Source organism: Cariama cristata, unplaced genomic scaffold (assembly GCF_000690535.1).
Source record: "Cariama cristata isolate BGI_N322 unplaced genomic scaffold, ASM69053v1 scaffold9137, whole genome shotgun sequence".
Classification (NCBI taxonomy): domain Eukaryota; kingdom Metazoa; phylum Chordata; class Aves; order Cariamiformes; family Cariamidae; genus Cariama; species Cariama cristata.
In genome coordinates this window covers 5,648-20,526 of record NW_009624896.1, presented here as the reverse complement: position 1 = coordinate 20,526, position 14,879 = coordinate 5,648, and the positions used below count along the sequence as shown (strand labels likewise).

Here is a 14,879-nt window from a genome sequence, read left to right as displayed (position 1 = left end):
GCTGTTATCCTAAAGACTTTCCTTAGGGAACTCCCTCAGCCATTACTAACATTTGAGTGTTATGATCATATCCTTGGAATCACCAGTGAGTATAAATTAGTTTTCAAAAGCATTATACAGCAAGTTGAACTGGACCTGGCTAATTCATCATTACTGCTGTTTGATAACCACGACGCAGTTGTCGGTGTGTAATATTATTGATGCTTCGCTGCAGTCACAAATAGATAACTTCATAATCTGTACTAGAGCAAAGTGGTCAGGGTTACCAAGACCCTCTCTCCTTTTTACAAGGTTTACTATTTTATCTATGTATCATACTGTATTATTAAGAATTGGATTGGACTTCTCACTGTCAGGGCTCCATTTTTATGTCATGGCACAGCATTGAGTCAGTCTCAGTGATACAAGTTATGTCAAAGCAGCTTTAGTTTTAGCAGCAGCATTGGCAGAATTGTGGGAACAAAATTTAGTGGGTCATTTGTACACTTCTTTCCTTTTTTTTTCCTTTTTCTTTTTCGTGAGGAGGAAATTGTTTTTATTGGAACCATTCCCATGAGATAACATACTGGGGAAGAAAGGATCTAAAGCCATGAGAAGAGAAGACATTGGTTATATAAAGATCTGGCACCACATGAAACTATGAATTATAAAACTTTAATTACGTGGCCTTTGTCAAGGACTGGAATTTTACAGTGCCGGCAGTGCAACTCCCTAACAGATGGGGGTTGAAGTTCTGAGATCCTAGAATATCTGAGATTTAGTACCCAGTACTTGTAGAGACTGGTATTTTGCCATCCAGGCTATAGTCAATCTAGTCAAGAATCATTAGAGCTTCCAGTAACAAGTCACAAGCACGCATTTGTCCAAAACTTGCTGTTTGAGGAAATTCTATATATTATAATGGAGTATAACTTCCAACAGAGTCTGTTGGCATACCTCTGGTAACCATGGGCTGATGCTGTTGCAAAGTGTTAGGTTATCATCACTATCACGACTGTTGCTGTTGGGGTAGCTCTCAAAAATAATTCAGACTGGGGATAAATCTGAATTGCTAGCAAGTTCAGCGAGTTTACTGGACCTAGATATACTGTATTCTAGGTAAAATTCTTATACTGTGTCCATTGCTAGCATCTGCGTGTACTGTTTCATATAATTAACTGTATTCATGTATTTCCGTTAAAAAACTTAATCAGGTCATGTTCAGAATCCTCTGAAGTCCTGTACTGTTTTGCTATTTGCAAGTCTGTAGATCACCACCTTCCAAATCAAGGATTCATCTGTTCACACAACAAATACCAGTGGGCATTGAGAAAAACAGGTCTATTCACAGGAAGGTGGTAGAAATGAAGGGACTATGGATAGTCACTCAGAACTGGGAAGAATAGAGGAAATTTGGAAAAAAGGATGTATAATTTTTACTGAATTAATCTTGTGCTGACTTTCTGGACATGATACTACTTTCTGATAGAGCTAAGTGAAAAATGAGAAGAAGTCTGAAGAGAATTTGAGAGCAATGCATTCTCCTAGGAACACTGGGAGGTTTTGCTTGGCAAAGTGCCTGTGGAAGGTTCATTCCATGTTATTTTTGTTTACTGGAGTTTTAAATATTGACAAAATATGTTGAAAAGTGCAGTTTAAGAGAGTTTCTCCTTGGGCTTTCTTGTTACGCGGTGTGATGTCCACTATCTTTTCTTGGTACTGTGGTGATATCCTGATTTTAAAAGATCCAAGAGAGCCAAGCTGGACTGCAGCAAAGGCATATTCTCTGTGAATACAGTGCAGAAGGGAGCTTTGAAGAGGTGTGATCACAGACAGCTGTCTTGGGATGATTTGAAAATTCTCATTCTGTCTTCTGGAAGACACTAGAGCAGTGTGTGATGTATCTATTACACCTCTTAACCTGCAAACCCAGAAATACAGTATCTCTGCTTTACAGTACTTTGAAATGGTAGTGAAACTTTTCTCTTTAGTGTCTCATCTGAAACATGTTTTTAAAGAGTTAAGGATGGGAGCTGTGAAATAAAATAGCCAAGTGACTGACTAAAAAATTTAATAAAACCTTGAAGCTTATAATTGGCAAAGAACTTCTTTGGACACGAAAGCTGCTAACAAGAGTTCCTTTACCCAGTATTGCTACATTTCCTGCATTATTTACTCTGCAGAAGGCTAAAAAAAATTCTTGGGATTCAGTTTATTGTGTCTTATGGGAACTGGTAGCTTTGCAGCAGGAAAAACGTCAACAGAGCTCACCACAGTATAGCTTCATGTACTTAATTCAGAGCTTAAGGGAACATTTAACATGCTGGGATTTTGTGCAGCACACATCCTTATGTGCACCTCTAACTGTGTCAGGGAGAGAGAGAAATGGAACATGCGGAAGAAGCATCAGCACAAATGGGCTGGCTAGGTCAGGCATGATGGCAATCATCAGACCTGTGTCCAAATTGGTGTTAAACGTCTTGTACTAAAATCATTACGATATTCCAGCAGAAAAAAAAATTGTCACTTGGACAGTATTTGAAATATAATCCAGTGTTAGTGTAATTCTCACCCAGATTGTCTAGATGATGCAAGGAGTTGGGGTTCAGTTCTGGTTTTGTCTATCTGTAGAAATGACTTAATTAACCTGCTTAGGTTCATCTCCAGAAAATTCTTACCCGCCCAAGTGGCCGTCTCATAAATCTTTGCCAAGACAGAAGAGTTACCTGCAGAATCACAAAAGTGTTTTTGAAGTTAGTAGAGTGCTAGAAGAGCATTTTAGGCAGGACTATGTCTCAGAAAGCATAAAATTAAGGCAGAAAACATAGACATCTGGATTCAATGCGTGGAGAGATAATGAGATTGAAATCAAGACCTTTGAAAGTCCTCTCTAGCAAAAAAATTATTTTGGTTATTTCACTGAATCGAGAAAATATCTTGGAAGTTAGTCTTAGCCAGGTACATGATGATACAAAATACGGTAGGGTCATTTAAAAGGATAACCCTAACTGTTACTGTGGTTGTGGAAGTTAGTAGAGCTGAATTTTGTGGTCAGTTTTACAGATGGATAGCTAAAGTAATTCCAACAGATATAAATAAGGTATTATTTCTTGGTAATATTTTGATATTTTGGAGTTAAGACTGACTTTGACATTGCAGGTGTGGAGAGCAGTTTACGAGTCACCAGATGTAAACAAATCATTCAAGGACTTCCTGAACACAATTACGTTGTTCTGAAATATCTGATATGCTTTCTCCATATGGTGAGTATAGGCAAAATTTCCAAAATAGTGCCCATCTTTTCCTTCTAAATCTGTTCTTGTTAATTCAACATTTAACATCTCCACAGAAAATAAAACTGAATAATTTAAAAAGGATGGTGAGGTGGTTGTGCAGTACTTTCCAATGGAGTGAAGTCAGGATGCAGAGCCCTCCAGTTCTGATAGAAGTCAGTGCTAAACAATGGTCTGGCCGTACCTTCACAATGAAATTCTTTAGATGTAAGAAAAACTACTGTGTAAATTTAAGTGGAACTGTGCCTGAACTGGAATATTTAAGTCCTGTCCCCTCCACTCCACATACCAAATGTATGTTTTATGGTTTAGTTTTTGGAGGTGTTTTTCCTATTTTGGAGCAGAAAAAAAAAGCCTGAAAATAGTGGTTGTGTAATTTTCAGTGCCAGAGGAAAACTAGGTGAAATCAATTTTTTTTTCTCCAAAGTATAAATCTTGTGCAACTAAAACACCAAATAAATCAGTGTCATAGAAATATTAATGAGCTTCAGAACAACAATCAGCAAAATATTTTGTATTAAGTCTTAAAAATAACATTTTCCTGTTTAAAATAGCCTTTCATTCTGTAATTTACTACAGTGTTAAACGAAAAACTTTGAACATGCCATTTTGCAAGGAATCTTGGTATGCTTCAGGATAAATGAAATCAGGTGTCTTTTGTCCTACTTTCTGATTTGCTGTTTGGTTTTTTTTTTAACGCATTTTTGGAAACCCCCCAAGTGTGAGGGTTTGAGGAACAGCCGTTACAAATAGTTCTACAGTTAGCCTAGTGACATCCTTTGGTTGCCAGTTTATGTGCAAGAAAAGACAATAATAGGAGTGTAAATTTCTCTTCCTTCTGCCTTATCCAATGCATTGCCTGTTCCCGAATGCTTTTTTCAGACCCAGGTGCCTAAAATTGAGGATCGTGGTGTAGCTGACACCTAAATAAAGTGATCTAGCCTTCAGAAGTCCTAAGAGCCCACCAAAGCAATCACGTATGTGGAATGATGCTGATTTTCACCAGTGGAGGAATTAACCCTTGGTAGCTGTTCTTGGGCTACAATCATGTTTGCCATATTCTAGCTGGTAGCGTATTTCAGAAACAAGTACCTTTAATCCCTTTTTCTATCAAAATACTAGAGAAAAGCAAGATTAAGGGAAACACATTGATACAACCCTCACTCAGACAGCACTTGCAAGGTTCCTTTAACACCCACATGTTCGTTTACAGTTGCTTAGCTGAACTCTAATGCTATTAAGGAAATCCTCACGTCATTTGCTATTATTTTAGCAACTGATATCTCTCCTCAGTGTTATGAATCGTGTAAGTGACTTTGTTCCAATAATAGATGCACCATCTCAACACACTTCTAAAGAGCTGAGCACTTGAGGTGTTAATGAGGTGTGCAAAAGTACTACATAATGTTTTCTGTAATTGGGCAACAGAACATAGCATTATTTTTGAGTACGCCTTGTTATGTAAAGCACAGCGTCAAGTTGATACTACTGCTCAGATCTGCAATTTTTGCTGATCCATGGCTTTTCATCCTTAATGTCTCAGGGAATATTTGCATTTGGAAAGGTCAAGGGAACATGAAACAATCTAGGAGCTAGAGATTTTTATTCATTGCAGATCGGTGTGCTGCACAAGCTGCCACAATTCAAACTTTAACAGACCACTCTACTAATAATCCTAGTTTTTACCTGCAAGCATCAACCTTCTTACCTATAAGAGGCAATTTAATTCTTCCATGAGCTCAGCCTTGAGTAGTGCAAGAGGTACTTGTGGTAATTTCATGAAGTAGGATGAATTGTAATGACTAGATACAGGATTTGAACACTCCAAATTTGATACAGGCTTGTGGAAGAAGGAAAAAAATAAATCCCTGTTTTCTCCTTCCTCCACAGCTCCTTCTAGTCCAAGGGTGCTGCAGCAAGACAGTACAACTCCTACAAAAGTAAGAGACCTGAATTTCAAAACCAGATCCAAACCCTTTAACCTTAGATTAGCAGTGAATTTGCCAGTAATAAGCCCAGCATGCTGTGAAAGGTATAAGCTGCCCATCTCCCTCCACTTTACAGTGTGTCTCACCACTGGAGAGGGGTTTGCAGGGTCCTCTTGGAGCTGCAGTGCACTGAGATCCCTAGGCGGAATTGGGCAGCCAGGACCAACAGGGAAAACAAAGGCTGGTTTTCACAAGTCAGTCCCTGAATTATGTCTGCAAAAAACGTCCATGCTTGCTCAGCTGATCTCACAAGAGATGAGTGCGCACAAACAAGTGGTTTTGTTCCACAAGCCCTGTGTTGCACGTGCAGTGAAGTGGATTTATGAATGCACATGCAAATTTAAAAGGCTCAAAGAAATCTTGCAATTTACTTGGCAAAGCACTCTGAGGGCTATAGTTACCCAGTTCTCAAGCCAGAAACCGTTTAGTAGAAAATTGTAATTGTAGTTTTCCCTGATAGTCTAAGGCTAAACAATCAGGAAAGTCTGTAGAGGCGATAATATCATTTAGATTGTGTTTTTATAACCATATCTTTGGCTTTGGTACCACCTGATACAGCCCCCTCTCTATGCTTACACCCTTTACCTCTCTGCTGCTGCTTTCTGTCCCTGCAGTCATGCCTGATGCAGGGGAAGGGTGGCTGACTTGGCTGAAAGAACCGTTGCAAAAACGTGCCGAATTCAAAGCCTCAAGCTTGCACCAACTAGAAAAAATGGACAAGGTTTTGGTGCCCATGAGTTATACTTCAGATCTATAACTGAAGCAGCAAAGTTAAAGCCAAGTACAAGCTGGGGAAAAAAATGCTCTGAATTAATGTTTTGTCTCAATCACTTGTCCAATTGAAAAGTGTAATTAGCACCAGCAAAGCTTAGGGGTGGCTGGAGATGACAGTGCACCTTGGGAAGGATTAGATGACTAAGCCTCATGGAGCAGATACAAGCAGTTGGCACATCCGTGATGTAGTGGAAAGTGGGGGATAGAAACTTCTGTTTCCAGTCAGTTTGCGGCGGCATTTTAATATCTAGCAATTTTCTTTTGAAAATGTTTTGTGGAGTTCCTTTCAGCATTGCAACTGAGAAACCAAAGAGGTGGTGATATCCTTATGTTTTTAAAACGTGATGGTAATTGACTGTTTCTACCCTGTGTATGTCACTGTTTAAGTACCTTAGGTATTGTAGTGGCTGCCTGGTTTCACTCCTGCAGTATCCATGAGGGTGCTGGGGTGCAAGTACGTGGAATCCAAAAATCATCACAGTTTTGCTGGATGGAGCTGGGTGTTTATTCTGGGATAGTGAAGATGTTGATTTGTTGATGTGGCGCTAAATCGTCAGTGTTTATCCCCAATGATGAGTTTTGCAATGTACAAGTTTTATCTTTCTAGAGGACTTTCTTTCCGTATAGGCTGTCATTACTTAATGATTTTTCTATACAAGTTCCAGTGAAAGGGGGGGAAAAAACCGACAAACTGAAGCTGTGTAGTTCTTTGTTGTAATACTTTTCTGTGATGTTCAGATGATTCCTTTAAAGATACATTCTAGGTCCTTGGAGAATTGTCTTTTATTAGCTTGTCAAATTGACAGAGCAAGGATATTTTCACTTGAAACAGAGATGACGGTTACTAACTTTGTGAGGGAATCAAAGAAGGATTCAAGAGGGTTAGTCCAAATGCTAAAGATTGCATTTGTATTTCTTAGAACGTAGCTTTGGGGGGCAGTTACTTAAAGGAGTAGCCCATAAAGAGTTTGGCTGACTGCATGCTGGCTTCACATGGTCTAGCATTGGAAGAAAACACCAGCTACTCATGACGTTGTTGTAGATGAAGTGGATGTGTTCGTGTCATTTGAGAAAGAAATCCGTCATTGGAGTAGTGAGGAGATTGAGATGATGTGAAGTCTGATGCACTCGAGGAGGGATAAAGCCATTATCAATGGTGCGACAAGGCTTCCTTGCTTGCAGCTCTTGGTGAGCCAGCAAAGATCATTGTGGAGAGAGTTGGATTCAGTTGCACGCTTTTTCTCGGATCAGCTGAGGAAGGGATTGCTGTGCATTTTGGAGTGAAGCAACGTGCTGTGTCTCCCTTGAATTCCTAAGCGTCAGCCCCATTGGTGACTCACAGATAAGGCTTAATGTAGCTCTGCCTCAGATGATATAGTCACTATTTCATTTTATCTTGAGGATTTTCTCTCTCAGGGGAGAAGCTGTGTCATGGGTGTTTTTGTTGATCATTTCAGCATTGACTCTCTCCTTGAAATGTTCACAGAGTGGTGGTGGCTGGGAAGAGATGGTTTCATCTTGGAGTTAGAAACATTCTTTGAAATAGTTGGCCTAAGGAGGAAAAATAAATCTAACTCTACCAGCAAGTCGCAGTGGTGTCGCTTTGAGCTGAACCGTTGGCATTCGAAGGCAGTGGCTAGGTTAAGCTAGGTGTGTTTCAACTAGCGTTTGAAGGTAGCACCTGTACGCGACTTGTCACCTGAGTGTGTCAGGGAGAACTCCCAAAAAACAGGGGAAGACAAATGCAACAGGTTGGCCTCCTTCCACTGTCCTCCTATACCACATGCTTCTGTGCCATCACAGGGTACCTGCGCTGTATACACTGAAGGTACCTGCCTTAGGATGTACAGCACGTATCTTTGGGTCTGTGCTATAATAAACGCAATGTGATGGGGTGTAGCTCTAATGTTATTTTAGAGACTTTGAACTGAAAGAAACACCAAAAAATAATTTGTCCTTGATCTACAGGGCTTTCACTTGTACAACATTACACAGTGTGGATGCAGCCAGTATGAGCCACTTGGCCCAAGGGCCAGAATTCAATACCTAACCTTGTAATATTTTTTAGTATCCAAACGCCAGCTTCATTGTCCGGCTACCTTCAGGGTAATACCTAGGCCTTTATCTCGTTGTTAACAGGTTACTCATTATTGCCCTAAGTGTTTTCCCTCATCAGTTATTTTGGTAGTAGTTTAGCTTTTGCTACATCGCTGTAGTATAATGAACTGTTGTTTGAACTGACCTTACCTGAGGCAAATTAAATGAACAAGATGGGCTTGTTGTTTTTTCTGTATAGTTAAATAGCGCATCGAGAGCAGTATGTGAAGGTCAGCAGGTTATACATGGTTTGTGCTGTAGAGAGAATGACGTGGGTTTTGCATAAGGCCATGAAGCAGGCATTGCTGTTTAATCTGGTGACGTTCTGTTCTCAAGTTGTGAAGTCAATCCTTTGAAAAGGTGGTTATGGCACCAGTATCTCCTTCCTTTAGCCAACCCTGCTTCATGTATTTGTAGCAGAAGTAGCATCACGGTAGCTCTGGTGTACTAGAAGGGTAAGGGAAAGATTGGAGGGAAAAATAATACCTGTTATTGGAAAAATTAATATGTTTAGGAAGAAATTTCTATGCTTTTGGGCACATAAGTGCTTCTTCATGTCCCTCAAGGAAAAGAATTCCATCCTCTGCATGTGTCTAAAGGGCATTATATCCCTTCATGGCTAAACAAAGAGGCTCCTTGCTAGGTAAAACGCCAAGAAGGGTGTACTTGTGCTGTAGGAGATAGAGAAGAGTGAAACCTGTGTTACTGGGCAGAGGGCAACTGGAGTTTGTGCATATGCTGAGAAGTGTTCACATGATCATAACGTTTCTTAGATTTTCCTCTAGTGGCCTCAGGCTTTTCAGAGTAATACAGAGCTGCCTTTTCAGGAGGCTTTATGGCAAGACAGAAATGGAAAGGAGTAGAATTTTTGCTTTCCTATTCCACTTGAAATTGTAGCAGGAAGAATACATGGGAGTTTTTGCACAATAATTCCTAGTTCTGTTCTGAGATGACAGCTTCAGAGTAACCTGTGCATTGCAGTTTGTGAATGCATGGTCTTCCCATGACAGATTACTGATCAACAACTGCAACCATCAGCCTGAGAAGAACTGGCTGTTACCTAGGTCAGGAGGAATCAAGAGCACCTTCAGCTTGCTGGCTCTTTACAATAACAGAGAACTTGGCAGATAGGAGACTCAGACCATATTGGGCTTTAGATACCAGCCATGCAATGCAGGAGAGCAAAACACACACAAATTCCCTGCCAAGCTCACAGAGAGAAAGTAAATACTCCTGCTACCCAGTTTTGGGCTCACATCCACGGATAGAAGTAGGACACATCATCCAGGTGCAAAACAGATTTCAGTGCTGTGTATTTTACCTACAGCCCATTTTTACCTCCATTGCTTCAGAAGAATTGGGTGGATGTGGAGGTACTTGGAAGTGAAGTCATGCATCAGTGGGAGAAAAAAATAATCCTTCTAAACCTTTGCAAACAACTTCAGAAATCCTCAAGGTTTATTCTATAGAGGACTTAGTACCGAAGCAGATGGGATAGCTGTTTTTGCTTCCTTTCCCTGCCCCCCAGCAGAGATAGCAATAGATTCCATACAGAAGGACTGAAAGCAATTAATTTTCCTAGCATAAGGAATCAATTCAGCCTTTTTGCTTGACTTACTGACGTCTTATCTTGTACTTGAGGGACACAGACTCCAGTGGCCCCATAGCTCTAGGCCCTGAGGCTGGTAAGAAGCCAGGGATGTACCTGTGGCCAGGGTCTACTCCCGTCATTGGTTCATCCTCAATACAGGATGGTGTCTTGTCTCTCTCTGGGGCTCATGACTGCATATACCTCTTCATGTTGTTGTTTTTCCAGGTTTCACAGGAGAGCATATATAACAGAATGACAGCATCCAGCCTGGCCTGTGTCTTTGGTGTGAATTTGATCTGGCCGTCGAAAGGAACAGCCTCCCTGAGTGCTCTGGTACCTCTGAATCTCTTCACTGAACTACTGATAGATTTCTACACAAATGTATTCAACTCCCGAACAGTGCCTGGTGAGCTCTTACCTTAATGCTCCCAGAAAGGAAAATGGAGTATGGCTGCCTGAGGGAAAGGCCTCCTTGCCTCAACTGGTGGGAGCTTCATAATCAGGGCACTCTCCCGCAAAGAAAACTTTCAATACAGAATAAAGTATCTATAGCTTTCCAAATACCAAAGATGTTGGGAGAAGCACACTGCCCCGTATATTCTCATCACATGGAGGAGAATATGTACATGAACATTGAAAGACCAACAGGTCAAAGTGATTCCCCTTATTAAACTTGGGCAGCTGACAATAACTGGTATGTTAAAAAAAATCACAACACTATGTGCCAGTCTGTCATTTCTTTGAGGATCTCAAGACCTTAATATGTGACACTATTTTCTGCAGGGGCAGAGCTAACTTCTGGACCACTCCTGAATGTACAGCTTTCTTCTTTTTTAATTTTTTTTTTTATTTGAATACAAGTTTGTTAGAAATTTCCCTGTTAATAAAGATGGAATCAATTTTTAATATACTAAAATCTCTAAACTATTTTCCCATATATTTAAGTGTCTTGTTTTACACAAAAAGGTGTGGGCAGTTGTGGTGCACCAGCTTTGCAATTGCCGTGGAGAATGAAGTGTTTCCTGGGTAATTTGAGTTGTGCAGACAGCTAACTAATTATGCTTGCAAATATCTAATATATGCAGTTAATCACCATAGCTGCGCAAAGTGCGTGGAAGTTTTTTTCTTCTTATAAGTTCAAATGGGTAGCAATAGTTGTGTTTTTTTTTTTTCTCTAAATGATTGGAATTTTCATCAGTGGAGTTGTATCAGTGAGTGCGTAATACAGAATATAGACTAACTTTGAGAAGAGTGCCCCTAATGTTTGGGCTGCATGTTTTTGCAGTTTGAGTTGATAGAAATTTGCTCTTCAAATCAGTTTCTTTAGAAAGCAATAAGAGCAACAACTTGGTTAATACACCTAATAGCATTTTTATACATTGAAAGTCTATTATTAGTCCCAATGTGAACAATTAGCCAACATAAAGCAAGAATTTTCAGTGTTTTCTTTCTAACTATGCCATTAATATTGCTTGTATTTGATGAACTCTAACACACTGCTATTTCATTGTTCAACAACGGTTGGTAATGGGGTGGTGTAGCGAAGTTATCATTATAATCGCCCGCAAAGCAAAAGAAAATTAACCAGTGGTAAAAAAAAAGGTAAGTGGTATGTTCCCCGATGCTCTGGTCTTCCTGCTTCTGTACAAAGCTAACGAAACAGAGGGACTGTTTAGGCCTCAGTAAAAGTAATAGTGTCAGGAGGACAATTTCGGCATCCCCTCCTCTGCAAACACAGAGCCACTTTTTATCCTGTAGGTTCTAGCAAGTGGAGGGCTTGTACTTCTGGCCTTCCTCTCGGCAGTTACGCATTGCCTGCCTGTGTAAAGGGTGCAACAAAATCTTATTGCAGAGGATAAAGAGGATTTGTTCTTGTCAGCAATTTCAGGAAATAACCAAGTATTCAGAATGTCGGATGTGCCAGGCCTTCATTTGCCCAGTAGGTGTCATCTATAGCATTAGGCAATGATTAAAATTTGAAACATGCAGACGCTTTAGAACAAGATGTGTTAGGACCAACTTCTCTCATCGCAGTTGTGTGTTTTCCCTAGTTCCTCAAGTGTCTTAAAGACAACTTCTTGGCTTTTGAATATCTGTAAGTAATAACCACCTCTGACTCCCATTTAAATATAAAATCTTGCATAATACAAAGAGAATAATTAACAAGTATTCAAGATTGTTGCATTTCAGCAAAATGAGATTGCCAGGGATAAAACTGTCGTAGTTTTGTATTGCAGCTCACCAGTTTTACATCTGAGTGATCAATGACAGCATCCTAGCCTTGTTGTGTTAGGAAAAACAAACACAATTACGCTCAGCATTGCTCAGCGACTTGGCAGCATGGTTCTGTGCATCAGCACCCTGTTCTTACAGGGGAGGAATTTGGCCTCTGGGAATTAACAACACCTGAGTATTTTGCCACTCTCTGACCTTGGTCAAAATACGTATGTGTTAGTTTTGCTGTCTGTAAAAAGAAGGAGCACCTGGCATTAGAAAAGTGCTTTGGGATTAAATGCTGGTAAGTCCTATAAGATGGTTGTTTTCCATTTCCTCACGTCCTCTTCCAAAAGCCCAGCAACATCAAATGGCATTTAGTCTTCAGGCTACACTGCGTAGTGGGAGTGCGAATCCTGGGTAGTTTTAGCACGGTGAAATACCAGAGCCCTGTGGGCTGAAATCCCGGGTTCACAGAAGTCAGCTTTGCTCAAAAAGTCCCCAGAGCCTGGGGAAGGTGGTACCTCATAGATTTAGTTCTCCAACTCATCCTAGGTTGGGAGAGAGTGGGAATTTGGCAGCAGCAGTTGTGCTGATGAAGTGAGCCCTCGGGGCACAGCTGCCTCTGACCCCTTTGCTTTTACAAGTAAAAAGTACGAGGACCGAGCATCCCTTCAGCTAATTTGCCTGCCTGTAGACAGACAAGATGATAGTTAAAACCAGGCTCACTCTTTCAGTATTGGTCACATGCCAAACCACAGGTCTTCCTTTTAGTGCTTTGTAAACTACCATTTTCCAGCAATTTATAGCTCCTCTCATTTAGTGAATGAAGAACAAAATGGCGTTTTCTCATCTCAAGGTGCCTTCTTCCTCTAAAGAACAGACAACATCTGTTATCCACCAGTGCGGGTAATTTGACGCTGCTTAAGAAAACTAGAGGCTCTGGGTCTGATTGCCATTAGCACTGGTGGGGGCAGAGTGAGGCAGGGGGACGGGGGGCTCCTGCGCCCCTTTACCTTCCTGCCCCCCCCGAGCGAGCAATAAGGGGGCTCCTGCCCCCCTTTCCCTGCCGGCCCCCCCCGAGACAGCAATAAGGAAGGTACTCTCCTCCACCCCAGCCTTTCCCTGCAAGCCTGCTCATCACAGGGAAGGGACTTTCCCAAATCAGACACCTGGGTAGCAAACCCCTCCTAGTGATGAGACCCCAGCTCTGTCCCCCCTACCCCAAAGGGACTGGTGAAATCCTCCATCTGCCGCAGAAGCCCCCGATCTCTGTCCTGAGTGCCAGGCTTAACTATGACATTAAATCAGCTCTCATGAATTATTCAGAAGGGTTTGGAGTGAAATTCATGTTAGAGAAATATATGTTTCAAATTTCCTGACTCTAAGAGGAGTCCTGGAGGTGTCCCCTGCAGTTACTTTGATAACAGTTTCTCTTTACAAATGATAATTGCGCGATTCGAGCTTTTGTACAGTGTGGCCTTGTGAACTCTTCTCTCATATCAAAGAACAATTTTCAGATCATTTCCATACCAAAAAGAAAGTGATTATGGAGATAATCTGTTGGAAACACACATGCTGGATTTCAGTTTAAAACAATAAAATGCAGTCATGGAATGAGAAATCAAGTGTTACCTAGCTGACAATATACAGAGAATAAATTGCCTAAGCATTTTAGTTTACTGAGCTGTTAGGAGTTGAAAATTGGTCCCAAGATTAGTCTGATTATCGAGATGCCTCTAGCAACAAGCACCAAAGGGGGAAGGGAATACTTTTCTACCCTGAATCTATGAAGAAATGTAAGAAGATTGAACATGTTATTAACCGAGGGGGGTCTTTACAGTTCTTACCAAAAACTTCCATAAATGAGTATCGGTTACATGTGTGCAGATGATCTGTCTGTATGTGCTGGGCTCCTTGAGCAGCATCCATCACAGAATCTCACAGAGCCTTATAAACTTTAATATATTCATCTGCTCGTGAGGAGACTAATAATAGAAAAGCCCCAGATATTTTATTCACATGTTCAATGTGTACTTAGGTCGCAAGTTGAACTTTTAATAGGATTGACGGTGCAGTCACCACCACCTCCCCTTCATTTCCTGAATAGTTTGCTTCGCAAACCTGGAAAATGGAGGTTTGCCAATGCTCCCGCTTTTCAAGGGGCCGTGGGGGTGTTGGGGTGTGGGGAAAGAAAGAGTTACTGCCAGCATCTGTAATTTGTGAAGGGAGAAGCTCATGTTCAGTTGAAGCTCTACTGGCCGGTCATGTTCCTGCTCATACTCTATTGATTTCTAACCTACAAAGAGAAGTCAGAAGCAAACGTACCCTGCCTGAAGTAGGCACGTCTCCATCGAAGCCAAAGGTATGACTGTGAGAAGTATGTAAATCGTGTGTTAAATGATACGTGTGGCTGGCGTGTGAAAGGTGTTCTGCTGTTCCCAGTGGAGTAATACTCATTTTCACCATCTGAAGGGTTTGATTTTTGTCTTTATCCATGCACATGCTGGAAAGGCATTTTGGTGAATTGCACCTAATGCAGCAAGAGATTCTAGTGTCTGCCAGCATCACCCCAGAGCAGTGGGGGATTGTAGTGGGGTGCTACCGACGCTGCCTTCTGTCTTGCAAAGTAGAAAGCTTGAGAAGGGACTGCCTTAGCCGGTGAGATTTCTTTGGGGTTGTGCTGGTGATTTGGACGGTGAACTGGCCTGGAGACTTAAGAATGAAGCTTTCAAATACAACCAGGAAAAAAGCTCTTTTCCGCAGTGGGCCTATCGGCACCTAAAAACCCTCACCCAGAATTGTCACTCTGAGGGAAAAAGAGTCTTGGTTTGCCTTTCTGAGCTGGAGATACACAAGCACACGATGGTACGGGAGTTCTCCTGTTTATTCCTAACTGGGGTCTCTTGCCTGTAGTGCTAGGAAAAGCCACGGTAATTGTAC

The 14,879-nt window shown here is 41.2% G+C and overlaps 1 protein-coding gene across 1 annotated transcript in view; it reads left to right on the top strand.

Moving 5' to 3' along the window:
• The window catches only part of ARHGAP8 (Rho GTPase activating protein 8), a gene marked incomplete at its 5' end in the record, with an annotated part of 43,769 nt that extends 33,624 nt beyond the window's left edge, over positions 1-10,145 (top strand). Inside the window, 3 exons of the mRNA XM_009703366.1 lie at positions 1-85; positions 3,139-3,242; positions 9,948-10,145. The exon at positions 1-85 is cut by the window's left edge and continues 68 nt beyond it. Coding sequence (XP_009701668.1) covers positions 1-85; positions 3,139-3,242; positions 9,948-10,145 — 387 coding nt within the window. The remainder of the gene's footprint in view (positions 86-3,138; positions 3,243-9,947) is intronic.
• Between the last annotated feature and the right edge of the window lie 4,734 nt (positions 10,146-14,879).